We start from the raw sequence: 14650 nt of genomic DNA, 5'->3' as shown, positions 1-14650 counted from the left end.
TAAGGCATCTCAATATAATATTGACAAGCATAGCCCATTAAAATGAAATATAGAGTACAATATGGTAATGCTATGTAAGATGTGTACCTTGCATGACTTGTACAGAATACATACATGTACTCCATACCTAGCATTGTACAGGATCCTGAAGAGAGCACTGGTATATACAAGTACATGAAGGGCTACAACCTTGCCAACTGTGAAATCAGACAAAATGATGGATTAGCCAACTACATGCACACTGGTAGAGTTCATGCAGTACAAGTAAAATGATAAATCTCTGTGAGTAAAATCAGCTCGTACATGTACACGCATATTCAAGAACTGTACATGTACAGTGCATTTTAATCACTGTGCCTTTTGTACATGTGCATGTGCATGTACAGGTACATGTACAGTACATGTACATGCTTGCTTATTGTGTGCACGCTGTAGGTACTGTATGAATGAATGCAACAGTCCATACAAAGCCTGCCCCCTGGAGGCCATTCAAGACCATTCTAAATATGTTAATGAGCTTGGGTCAACTGCAGCTAGGAGGCAAAAGAGGTCATAAAAACAACTAAAATACTCACTTTATCACTTTTTTCAAATTGTATCACACTATTTCATACAAATTCTCAAGTGATATTACACCAGGACATGAAATTCACAGCATTTTTCTAATCATTTGGTAATTTATGGAAGAAAAATCCTTATGTCTAACAGCCCACTGTGATTTGAAATGTAACTCAATGGAACTACATACTTGTCAGAACACCTTTAGGTCACTCTGGTTTCTCTGCATTCGCATAAATCTTTCGCCTTTTACTAAAGATTTCCGTGCAGAGGAACAATTTAATGAGTCTATAGACTAATTTTTTGCTGCCCAACTGAAAGGTTGGGCTATAAGAAATAAAAGACAGATACAAAGTAATCAAACATTAACCTCCTAGTAACAACTTGAACACAATTTTAACTGGTTAAAAGGTTAGCAAGTCTCAAGAATCTAACTGGACTGCCTGCAAAGAATTTACAATTTAAACCTACAAATTTAGGGAGGTTCTATAATTGTGTGATGTGTCAAATTCCTCTTTGATTATGGAACACTGTCTACTTCACAGAGATATGGGCTTGTTCCACTTCAGTTCAATAACAAGGGCAGTCGGGAAGACTTCACAGGTTGGAGGCCATTTTCCCTTTTGAATGTAGATTAACAAATATTGTCCAAAGTCCTTGCCAACAGAACTAGGGAAATCCTCCACAAAATTATCCACATTGACCAGACATGCTCCGTTGTAGGGCATTCTATCCCGAACAATGCCCACTTACTATAACTATACAGTGGAATGCCACTATAATGAACACAACGGGGTCCATGCTAAATGTTTGGTACAGCGGTCGTTTGGTATAGCGAAATTAACTGCCGAATATTTCATTGCCATGTTGAATAGCACCCTCCCTTGCCTAACTGAAGTCCACCCTCTAGTGATACTGCTCGCTGTTTCTGGGATGTTTTGCCGTTGCATTCACGTTAAAGGGTCTAGAAATGTATCTGTTAATTATGTTTGTTTTTTATTAAATCTTGAGTTACAAAATTGATATTTAGTTTATCCTAGAGGTCGTGAAGCTACCACTCTGGATTAATCTCTGATGCATGCTGTGGCGAATCTTGGTTGATTTGCATCTGCATAATGTTTGGTAGGTTTTGTGCACAACATATTGGGAGCCAAGGACGATGTTCGGTACAGCCGAATGTTCGGTATAGCGGTGTTCGGTATAGCGGTGTTCGGTATAGCGGTGTTCGGTATAGCGGTGTTCGGTATAGCGGTGTTCGGTAGAGCGGTGTTCGGTATAGCAGTGTTCGGTATAGCGGTGTTCGGTATAGCGGTGTTCGGTATAGCGGTGTTCGGTATAGCGGTGTTCGGTATAGCGGTGTTCGGTATAGCGGTGTTCGGTATAGCAGTGTTCGGTATAGCAGTGTTCGGTATAGCGGTGTTCGGTATAGCGGTGTTCGGTATAGCGGTGTTCGGTATAGCGGTGTTCGGTATAGCGGTGTTCGGTATAGCGGTGTTCGGTATAGCGGTGTTCGGTATAGCGGTGTTCGGTATAGCGGTGTTCGGTATAGCGGTGTTCGGTATAGCGGTGTTCGGTATAGCGGTGTTCGGTATAGCGGTGTTCGGTATAGCGGTGTTCGGTATAGCGGTGTTCGGTATAGCGGTGTTCGGTATAGTTGTGTTCCACTGTAGTAGTATGAAACCTATCAGGGCATGGGCACAGCGCAATGCAATTGAAAATCTAAACAAGTTCTTATTACATATATTCAATGGAATGGAATGGAAAAATGGAAGTCAACTTGGAAAAGTGTTTTTGTAGATTATTTGTACAGTAAATGACTTGGTAAGAAATTGTTGTCATTATCCATCAACTATGTAGAGAAAAAGTGACTGTAATGTATTAAACACTCCATACCAGGCTGCGACTGAGAGTGTTGCTTTGGAGTTCCTGTCTGCTGCCCTCATGTGAACGGGGCTTCCCGGACACCAATTAATTACTGACTTGCATATTTTTCGCGTACTTATTGGGAGCAAAGGTCTTTCGTACAAACACCACCTACATTGTATTCATTTCAAGTTAAAGAATAACAGTCTTTTTCAAACTGTGAAAGGGTTCAAAAACCACTTCCATGACCAAATACATCTGAGGGTAATCTGTGTAACGGTTTTGCTGTTTTATCTGATAAACAGACCATTTACATTCACACTTCACCAAGTTCTTTGAGACCTGACTATCGAGAATCAAAACAGCGTGTAATTTTTAACTGAGTTTGTTTCATTCACGGTAGTTGAATTGGCTGCGAGTGGAACAAAGGTTATCACAAATGCAAGCACAACCATCAACAAATTGACACTCACTTGAAAATCCGAGGAGGTGTTTCTATCACGTAGCACACGCACTGGTGTCCTACATGTGTAAACGGACGATCAGATTGCAATACAATACCTGTATTGTAAATTAAGTGTAACTATGATACACGCAAACTACAATAAATGTGTGTGCATGTACATGTACTAGCACCAGGACACGATGGACGCTGTCTAACTACTGATAAATCCGCAATATCAGAACATACCTTACATGTGTAATTTGCATATTTGAGAGGGGTTAAGACAACGTTTCTTCCAAAGTGTTATGTTATGTCTTATGCACAGATTCATGTTTTGGGGTAGTACAGAGGCTTTACCTGTATGTGGTAGCCGCATCTTGCAGGGCAGATCTTTCCTCTGGTTCCACAGGGGAACCTCTTTGTGCATACATGTACCATTTTGAATAAAAGAATCCTGTGAGATGGCTACCATGCAAACCTCTATTCACATTACATGTACATGTAGGTCATCAGTCTACCATCAATGACTCTTTCAGTGTACATGTAGACCTACATGTATAGGTTTTACCCTCCATGCTTGCACATGCACGAGCACATGTGCACAGTGTGACCTACATGTAAATGATACATGAACTAAAATGCAACTACATGAAGCGTTGTCAAAATGCTGGAAACTCTAAGATCGGTACAAAAATTCAAGCAAAAATTTCCCATGCCTTTTTAAAAAAAAAGTATTGAACAAAGTACCGGTACAGTTTAAATGGCTTTTGTACATGTACATTGCATGTACCATAGCAATACATAAGAAGTACATGTATACATGAGCATGTACAGTAATGACATGATTTTGTCTACAGTGTAACTTCAGTGTGTACAACCCTCTTTCAATGTTGTAATTTGCACTAAATACACCTATTTTATTTAAACAATTATTCAGAGAAGAAACACCCCCTCATTTGGAGGTCATCAGACATGGAAAGGGCACGAGACTAAATACATTACACATGCCACAGTATAATGGGTTAATGATGTTGCAGTTTTGGGGTGACAGGTTGAATATTGGAATATCCTTCCATTGGGGACAGAAACAAGCCAGCTCTATTCGGGTCAGGTTTTTTCTGACAAACAACTTCGACCGAGACATTTGAGGTAGGCACTTGCATGTCTTGTTTTGTGAGGATTAAAAGAGTTTATCAGGGGCACCATGAAGAAAGTTTCTGTGCTTCAGCGTTTAAATAATTTTTACTGGAAAAGAAGGGGCACTTGAATTTAAAGAAGACGTTTAAATTCCCATAATAACATCAACTGCAAAATTCAAATATGACTAAGACACTGTAACCCTGGCTTGTTGGACGCTGAGAAATAAGCACAAATCCATACATGGTTTTGTCAACACAAAATGCCTTTTCACTGAGTCATATTAACCATCACAATTCACAATTGTTACCACTGAAAAGAACTTAATGTATTTACCACTAACCAGACTATAGATTATGTTTTCAGAACTGAAAGCCTTATTTGAGAATCCACACAATGAACATTGCGCAACCTCCTAATCTCTAAACAGATTCTCATTTCAAAGTTCACGTTTTTTCTCAATGAAGCCCGAAGTGTGTTGATAATTTTTTTTCTGAGTAAGGAGCTGTCTGCTTTATTAGTAAGGATTTTCTCAATAGTTTGGTCGATCCATTTTCATATGGCAAGAAGAGAATGTCACATTGGGAGTTTACGAAGCAAATTCATGAGGAAGATCCCCTCCCCCACACAAACAAGTGTGTATTTGCCTGCAACTGGGACCCTCTATTGTTCCTCTTTTGTTCATATGGGTACTTAAACTTTTTTGGAAGACCTCCCATATGTTTTGTACAACTGTCAATTGGGGACTCTCTGTGAATATTGTCCTCTATTGTTCAGGGTCCCCAATCGAATGCAAAAACCAAGTCACCCTTCATGCCCTTACTTCATGTACATACTTATTTACGTTACACACATTGTACCTAATGTGGACATTCCTTTGTTTTTGAGCAATTAAGAAAACTCAGTGAAAATACCCATATTTCTTGAACCGGGAACACGATTTTCAGCTGGACTTCTTCCTTTAACCACAGCTAACCCTTACCCCAAAATGCTTCTAAACATCATTTTCAGAGAAAAGGAAACATCCTGTGGACATGGGTAAGTCCACAGAACGTCTTTCCTGCATCGTGTGGATGTACCATATCTTTTGTTCACAAGTCCACACTAGGTGAGGTGAGCACACCCAGACAAACAGACACTGTATGTCCCTGACTCATTTTCGCAGATGATCACTGTTTCTCCAAGGATGTGGTCCTTCTGATGATGAGTATTTTATGTAACGCAAGATTGTCAGCTTATGCAACTAGGCATGTACAGTGTATGTACTGTACATGTAACCAGTAGGCCCAATGTCAAGCACCTTTGCATAATGGATGAATACTTAACATAATTACACAACATGTGAAACATACAGTAAGGCTGAGCACATGGATGTGTAGCCTGGGTTGGATATGTGCCAAAACCAAGGAAGGAAAGTACACCAATGACAAACAATTTGGGCCACCAATTTACGTATCCAAACTTGGTCACATGGTCATAGGAGTATCACAAATACGGTACTGAGGTGCCTTCCCCAACTAGTTTGTACAGGGTTCCTTCACCTAAAGGACAATTAAATTCCATGACTTTGCCAAGACCAAATTATGAAAGTCCAAGACCAACTGATGCAATTTCTTGGACTATTCGGCCTTTTAGGTTGCAAATGCAATCACAGATTTTATGCGCTTATCTCTGTTAACAGAAATCACACAGTGTTTTATGACTTCCATAACAAAATTCTGTGACTTTTCCAAGACTAGTCATTTTTACAAAATTCCATGACTTTCCCAGGCCTGAAAAAGGAAAAATAAATTTCCACAACTTCAACAAAATTACAAGGTTAAGAAAATAAAAACTACTTACTGAAATATTTCAGAGTCTCCTCCATCATCACTGGGGACAGCAGCTCACAGGGATCATCTGGCTCCGCCCTCGACGATGACCTCAGCCAATCACTGTGCTCGTAGGTCAGGGTGGATGTGGTGTCGGCGCGTAGTTTGTACATTGGGATCTTCTCCTCCAAGAGACTGAATAATTCCACTTCTGGAATGTTGGAGGTGTTGTGAAGGTCTTGGCAGGAGGGAGACAGAAAAAAAAACAATTCAAAATAACTTATAATCTTTTCTATTTTGTTTTACTTAAAAAAGAAAGAAAATCGGTCCAGTGTTTAATACATGTAACTTACAGTGTAAGTCACAGAAATCATATAAGAACTTGTTAACCAAGGAGGCCAGTCCACACCTATGTATGAAAAAGCTAACACAACTGTGAAATCGCGATGTCAGAAATTGTTATGCTGCGCATCCACAAGGTTGAACATATTTCCACACACGCAATTTTGCTGCCAACATTTTTAGTGACGTCAAATCCAACTGTTCTCTGAATGTAACAAAATCCAGCATTACGCAGCAAACTAATTGGGTATGTTCACAAAGATGTCTTTGTTTTGGAAGTTAAGCCATGGTTGTCTTCCAAAATACGATTTCATGCAAAGCGCTTGGGTATGTCTGTCTAGTCAAGTCATCTGTGGCTGCCATTGTCTGCAGTTTCCAAGATTGTTGAATATGTTAATTTAAACCTTTGTTCTGTGTTTACAATGTACCGGTAAATGAAGATTGTATACGATCGACTTATTTGCACGGGACCTCATATACTTTGTACCTTTGACATAAAATAGTAATTTGCACATGAAATGCGCTATCCGGTTCGCAAGTGACTTCGTCACAAAGGCAGACGTGCCATGATTCGCAGGCTCCCATTGGACAATCGCAGAAGTTGTGCGTTAACTTCCGGTTCCATGGTTCCACATAAACGGCGATCAATGCATGTAACCCTATGTGCAGAGCACGTGTGCAGCGGGCATGGTTTAAACTGAAGCCACGTCACACTTACGAATCGCATAGCCAAGGAGTGATTTTTATACAAGTGAAATGCAAGCTAACACACAAGTAAGACTGGATATGTCTCAACTGTTTTTGTGCCTAATACCTAACAATCGAATGATCAAAACAGTAAATACCCAATAATACAATGACTAAGATTTGTACCTTGTTGTGATTTATGTGTTAAATAAATCTGGTGTGAAACTACGACTGTCTAAATGGTACTGCTGCTTGACGAAACTGATTATGGAGTAAGACTGCAAGAAACTGAACTGCGAGTTTTTACTTTAGCAGATTGTTTTGTTGAAATATAAAGACAAGAACTTTGAGTTGGGGGTCAAATAACTGCAAACTGTGAACATTACTTTGTACAACCACACGTACATGCACCAAGCAGAAGACACTTAAGATTGAAAACAAAATGACAAGATCATGGACAACATTAATATTTTACCTGTTAATGTGCCAGCTTCACACTGGGCCCCGCTCACACCTCCCACATCTTCGATGCAGTCTCCGCCCCACTGACTGTCAGAGAAGACTTCCTCTGCAGCCGTCATCGGTGATGGGGACGGTCGCATCGGCACGGCCGATGAAGGCTCCGTGGCGTGAGCCAGCTTGGCTGTCGTTGGCGGGCCCCACAGCATACATGTAAAAGCGTGGCAGTTGATGGGGGTGGTGAGGGTCCAGGAGGGAGTTTACTGGCAATGAGATGTGGCAACCATTGAATAATCCAGAAAAGGCAACCTGTCAACAAGACACAAAACAGTTGTACACAAAAACTTCATGATAATAATGCACAAGTTGTATGCAGTTTGACCTGTTGCTACAGAGGTCAAATGACTGAACTTTGACATGGTCACTGACCTAACTTTTATCATGATGATGAGGTCAATACACAGGTGGCAGTCACATGTAAAAAATTAACTTCTATGTTTAATGCACAGATGTTGAATGAAGACAACCAACTACCCCAACAGGCCTCAGCATCCAGCGACCCTCAGTGTCCGGTGTTCACCATCATGTGACCAAATGTAAACCGACCTTTACTGAGGTGGTATCAATGGTACATGTACCAGGTACATGTACCATCACAGCGATGGCTTCTTATTCTGGTTGTCAGATCAGTCTACTAGTCTGGACATAGACTAGTGTACGGTATGTCCTTACAACTACACTGCGGGAAAACATGTGACTGCGGGAACGGAATAGATGAGAGAGACAGGGTTTATGCTGGATACATGTATCAATCAAGCTCTTCTGAGTGCTGAAATGAATCATTTGCAGTTTGCTCATATCAGAAATGATAAAGAATAGTGGTCCCTTCCACCTTTCTCTTTTTAGCCAATGAGGGCGAACTTGTGCACAGAGTCGGTCCACCCCACCCAACCTTCAAGGATTTCATGGGTTGCCACATTATGTAAGGACAGTGGTGTACATGTAAATGTACATGTATACACACATGTCATGTCCTACTATCGGTGCATGTACATGTAAGTAGGGCTGAGCATTCAAGCTTAAAGAGTGTACACATTCATACTACTGTACATGTACATATACATGTACATGTACAGTATATAGTGTGCACACGTATGTAGATTAACTTGACCCCTGTACCAAGGTCATATAAGCATAACAATGCTGTGAAGAGCTAGCTACTGTAGTTGGGATTTTGCTCAGCACATATTTGTATGCATGCTCAATTCACATATGAAGCACATAACAAATACAGTATTTACTGGAAACTGCAAGCAGGTCATAAAACGATTGCTACCAGTGCAAAACCTGTACATGTATACATGTACATGTACCCTGGTACAGCAAACCTGTGTCCTTCTTGATCACAGTACACCATGCACATATCCAGTTACTGGCTCAGAATGTGGGTCTTGAAACACCCTGACTGGGTGAACTGTAGAAGCTTGATGCCCATTACACAGGAAATTCTAGTTAGAGACAACGCAGAGAGGCATGCCAATTGTGTATCACCTGATGCATGCCACCGTTTGACTGAGCCAAACCATACTGTCCAGTCATTCTATGATTAATACATGCCCAGGAAATGTACATGTACACGTACATGTGTACACTACAGAAAAGAGTGACTTTTGCAAAGACTTTACTGGAGGCAGTTGAAACTGCTTTGCACAGTCTGGTTCCCAGATCAAAAGATTCTATTTTGGAGGCTCTGTTAACATGTTTGGTAATAACCACAGTCACATGACCGAGTTCTGTAAAATGTCCACTTTGTCAAATATTTTTAAAACCCTTTAATTGTTTTAAAGTCAAGTTGTGTTGCTACAACATTTTTTCCCCCGATATACAATTTTTTATTGTATTTTAGAATACATGTACATGTACAAGCATTGCCTCTTTTTCACAATACTTATGATGCCGACTTATAGACAAATTTTCCCAGAGGTGCTGCATCTTAAAATGTCTGTGGATCCCAACATTGGACACTAACATTATATCATGAGTTATTTCTACCAGTGTGGCTGTTAACTGACACAAGGCAGGACTGCTAGGGCACAAAACCAGACTAATGTTTTGCGTACCGGTAGGGTCAAATCAATGAAAATTGTGTCATTCTCACAGTTTTTAAGCTATGGACTTGTCCTGAACTGCACTGGTAAAATATCTGGAGTCCCACACATCCAAATTTCAAAGGAATACAAGCACATGTATACGTGTATGCTGTACATGTACCTTGGTACATGTACATGTATGTAGTAATAGTATGTAGCTGCTTGTGTGCACATTTGGAGTGGCTTGGGATGGGTGCAACTAATTTTCAACTGAATGTGCACACAAGCCCCACTGTAAACTGTTACTATGATGGTAACGCACCAGACTGAGTATGGGCACAACTGTGGCCATGGTGCTCAACAGTTCCCTAGTGTTCCTACCAGGGGTAACTGGGGTACTGACGTGTGAGGTGGTCAAACAAAGTTTGTCAAACTGTGTTTTCAAAATGGCCCTAACATAAATTCTACTGGAAATAGTCTACAATATATACCGTACAAGGTGGAGCATTTATTCCAACTTTCCCTTCTAATATCGAAAATAGAAAAACTGAATAACACCACAGACAGATCAATGCTTGGCTCAGGTGGATGATGTCAGGAGACTGTTGACAAGGTATCTGATGTCCGTACATTATTCCTTCTACACCACAGTGTACACGTTGGTACTGCGTGCAAGTATTGGCATTTGACTACATTTATTTTGCCTAGTTCCTAGCCTTACAGTAGGTCAAAAGAGATTTACATGTAAATCCCTCAACCCCCCACCAGAAAATAGGAAACAAGATCACTCAGTATGGTGCCATAAAAGGTCAAAGGCCAGCTATTCTATAATGCATTTGAGAAACTACGATTCACTGGCTGCCAAAACAGCACTCTTTACATGTATACAATGTACATTCAGGCTATTCACCTTTCCAAACAAATTAATTCATAATGGTCATCGTCCAACACCAAGAGCAGAATGCATACTGAGAGTCTGACCAGTATTAGCGGATAAAAGTTTTAGACAATCTCTTCTGGGTTTCAAGAGGGGAAATACAAATCCTTGACCAACACTGACTTCTCTCTGGGCAGCCTGCTAAAATGCAACAGAATGCGACACAGCTTTATATGAAACCCTGTCAAAATGTAACAAACTGCAACGATGGATTTTGTGGCACCGTCAAATGCCAACAATGGATACATAAACACCAGGCTCGGCCCTATCAAATTATACAGTGCACTCTGCCATTTGCATTGCGTGAGTACATACATGTACATGTACATGTATGTATTATTACAACACATGTACAACTTGTTTACCGCTGTTGCATTCTGTACTGTTACATGTACATTTAGCAGAGAAAAGTCTGATATGAGTACATCTTACCCACATCTAAGACCTAATCCCACCCCCTCCACACACACAATGCACATTCAGATAAGCAACCTCAGGAAACCTCTGGAGAGAGTACAGGAAAAGGGGGGCAGGTTACGCCGAGGTCACGGGACAACATGTCTGACAAACAACTCACTGCTCATGGTAGAGAGTATTCTAGAGCATGTCAGGACAACTCCGAGAACCATTAGCTTTCTGGTGCATTCAACAAACCCATTTCTCTGTGTGTTTCAGTTAACCTGATTCTGAATTTTTTGATGCTATTTTTGAAAAGGTATTTTGGTGCCAATCTGAAGTTTATGCTAATGTAGATTTCCATATTCATGAGCAAAACTGTAATGCTACTGCAGGAAGAAAACTTCAGTGTTGCATTGATCTGTGCCTCCCCTCCCCCTCAAAAAGATAAATAAATTTAAAAAACAACTTATGAAATTCTTGATACTTTTCTGCTCTAAGGAAGGAAGAATTTTCTTTTCAATGAGAAATTACATGGAGGCAGGTTTCAAGCAGATTTGAATGAAAAGTGACAGAAATCTTTCAAATTCAAAAAGTAAATTATCCATTAAAAAAATTTCAAATAGAAATTTTCAACAGGACAAGAAGTATTGTTCATCTCTCTTGCTAAATCATGGCTAGAGATACTCCCAGATGCAAGAAGCTATTATTGTGATTGCAACTGATTTGTATATGGTTTGTTCATCAATAATCTGTCAGCCGATACGACTGAATATTCAGATATTCAATCGAATCGAAGGTCGAATATTCGAATAGTGAATTAATTGAATTGAGTCAGCACTATACTATCGGTATTGATTAAAAAGTGCCGATGTGTAACAAGATTTGATGAGATTGCAAGGCATTTTTGACTGATGCATGCACAACTTCTAAGAAGTAAGGTTGTCATAGTGATTATTTCCTCACCTTATATGTGTACCGTACCTCTGTGGCCCAGGTTCAATTCCCACCTCAGTCCACATGTGGATTGGGTTTTCAGTCCCCACCTGACTCCATGGGTTTTACCCAAGATATCCCTCTGGGGTTTTCCTCCCACCTCTAAAGCTGTAACTGCTTCTCATTGTCTCTTCAGGTTTACAAGCTAAGGTTCCAAGGGCACTTTTGAGGTATGGTAACAATGGGGCCCAACTTAGCGATTGAAAGATTTCAACATACATGTATTTGACTGCATCCTGCAAATTGCAAGCCCAATCCTGATATCACTATAGAATAAGGAAGAACCTACTGAGGACACCTCTATGACATGTACACGTAAAACATTAGCGAATCGACGGGTCAAAAATTCTAAGAATTTCACACTATCTCATCATAACAATCCTCACTTTGGGCCCTTTTTTGGAGACATGGAGAAAAGTTTTTTTGAATGATTGAAAGAAGAAGTACAGCTGAGGTATAATAAGACAACCAATATGGAGCCAAGAATTCTACTGAAACCCAACTTATCCTCACAATTCACGATATCGGGAAGAGGATAAACAGAAACAGGCTGGTCGATGACACACTTCTTGACTTTACCAAATCATGGGATAAGGGTCCTCATAAAAGGCTCATTACCAAATTAAGCTATTATGGTTTACATGGTCAAATTCCAGCTTGGCCGGGTGGGAAACTTTCTTATCGCTAAGCCACAGCAAGTCCTGGTAAACAGGCAGATATCCTCTCCAACACCGGTTACATCTGGTGTTTCCCAGGGGACTGTTACGAGACCCCTGTGGTTTCTCTCTCATGTACCAAGGGACAAATCTTGTCAAACAAGATTGCTTGCAGACGATTACTGCTGATCAATAAACACCGATACTGCAAAATGACCCAAAACTGCTTGACGACTGGCGGGACGCGTGGCTGATGAAGTTTAACCCTAACAAATGCTGCACTGTGACGATCGGAAAAAGAAACCCACCCCACCACAAATACCACTTTTGTGGGACTCTCATGTGTTGACACTCATCCATACCTGGGTCTTCATCTTTCCAATGCCTTGAAATCGAATCTACGTACATACCAAAGAAGTTGGCAATAATGTTATCAGGAGAAACCTTTGGGGTGTAACAAGAAGATTGAAAGCACAGCCTACAAGACAATGGTGAGGCCTATACTTGAATGTGCTTCAGTAACATGGGACCCTGCATTAAAACAGAACAAATTCACTTCAACATATCCAACAGCACTCTGCTAGATTCTGCACTGGAAGCCACAAAAGGGAGGAAGGACTGGTAACTAGAGCACTGGCCAACCTTGGATGGGACACAACCTTGGATGGGACACAACCTTGGATGGGACACAGAGCAGAAGAAAAAACCAAGATTATGTATGATGAACAAGATGGTGAATGACCTGCTGGCAGTCCCACTTCAAGATTATGTTCAACCAAATAAAAGATTTAAAAGGGGAAATGATATGAAGTGTAGACAAATTTGACATAAAGCCAAAGCCTTCCAGGACTCCTTTTTTGTAACAACTAGAGAAGACTGGAACAGGTTAACAACTGAGATGGTAAACTCCCCTTCCTTGGAATCATTTAACCAGAAGATAAATCTTATTCAGTAAGTGTCCTCAAGCCACTCCACATGTATGTGCATGTAGCTTGTTCTAAAAGTTAGCAGGATGTATCAGAAGATGACATCTTGCTGACTGAATGATACAGATCAGATGAGAAGTGACAAGTTTTGGACCCTGATTTTGTATAACACATCTTCACCTGCCTAAACTGGGAGGAATTTACATTTTCTGACAACATCCTTAAATTGACCCTCTCAATAAAACACAGAAGTGGCCTCCACAAAATGTGCCACTGTATGAAATGCTGCCTAAGCTGTAAGGAAGTCAACGGCTAATTCCAGGGAAGAGATCCATACCCAGATATTACTTTACACCCTCTTTGTGCAAACCCTATGAGACTGGTCTCTGATATTCTGAGTGTTTTCAAAGTAAATAATCCTTGCTAAACTTGAGTTTTGTAGGACATGTTATCACTTTGTAATGGCTACACCACTACAAGGGAAACTTAGTGATATATGGAACAATTAAATTCGAGTCATGCAAACATGCATACATATAATATTACCATAGTATTGTTACACCCCAACTATAACATCAGTCCCAACTATAGTTGGGACCATCCCATAGTTGGGATTGATGTTATAGTTGGGGTCAATATTGCAAACACAAACAAAACAAACATATTTGTAGGAAGATATAGTAAGGCAAATGGGTTAGAAAGGACAAGTTTTCTATGTATAATGTAGGGAAACTTGGTGTTCTAAGAATTGGAAAAATTTTGATTGCCCAATGTAGAATTCTTTCCATTTAACTTTACCAACAGCCAGACAGACCATAGCCTAGGCCTACTAGTACTAGCATAATGGCCAGACCTTGGACCAACTACATGTACATGTACATGTATGTACTGCACAATGAGCATGCAGCCACATACACGTACATGAACACGTACATCTACATGTACATGTGGTAACACACCTTCTTCCATATACACATGTATCCTCAAATCAAGCATGCCTAACATGCTAAGTGCTAATCATGCAGCTTATGAAATTCCGTGATGTCACTAACGTGACATGCCATGCATGATGACTGAAAAACAATGTCACTACTACTAGTCATTAATGACAGTGGCATGTCACTTTGGCATGCTTGGAACATCAATTCCAGTGAATTAAACCACAAAATTACCTTACTTCCAAACGACACTTTTCAAACGTAAATCCAAAAGGAGCTCGTAGCAGTCGCCATTCCCTACTACCATGAATCGAAATGCCAAACACACGGCAGACAAATGGATACATCAACCAAATCAGACTTCCTACGCACATGCATGTGGCATCGGAAAATTACATTTTGGCCGATT

At 40.4% G+C, this 14650-nt stretch overlaps 1 protein-coding gene and 1 non-coding gene across 3 annotated transcripts in view; one reads left to right on the top strand and one right to left on the bottom strand.

Annotated features, from left to right (window-relative positions):
- The window catches only part of LOC110985248 (trafficking kinesin-binding protein 1-like), a 49377-nt gene extending 34745 nt beyond the window's left edge, over positions 1–14632 (bottom strand). The window contains exons 1-3 of one of the 2 annotated variants that reach the window (XM_022246153.2): positions 14476–14632; positions 7319–7611; positions 5846–6052 (exon numbers count right to left, since the gene is read on the bottom strand). In XM_022246153.2, the coding sequence (XP_022101845.2) occupies positions 5846–6052; positions 7319–7511 (400 nt within the window). In that variant the 5' untranslated portion in view covers positions 7512–7611; positions 14476–14632. The remainder of the gene's footprint in view (positions 1–5845; positions 6053–7318; positions 7612–14475) is intronic. The other variant, XM_022246162.2, reaches the window with a different exon arrangement.
- LOC147799579 (U5 spliceosomal RNA) lies at positions 768–887 on the top strand. Its single transcript, XR_015424958.1, has one exon. It is a non-coding gene; the product is annotated as a U5 spliceosomal RNA (small nuclear RNA).
- Positions 14633–14650: the final 18 nt, after the last annotated feature.

This window comes from Acanthaster planci, linkage group LG03 (assembly GCF_054643075.1).
Source record: "Acanthaster planci isolate LZ-2023a linkage group LG03, COTS_SCS, whole genome shotgun sequence".
Taxonomy (NCBI): Eukaryota; Metazoa; Echinodermata; class Asteroidea; order Valvatida; family Acanthasteridae; genus Acanthaster; species Acanthaster planci.
This window is presented reverse-complemented; position numbering and strand designations above follow the sequence as displayed.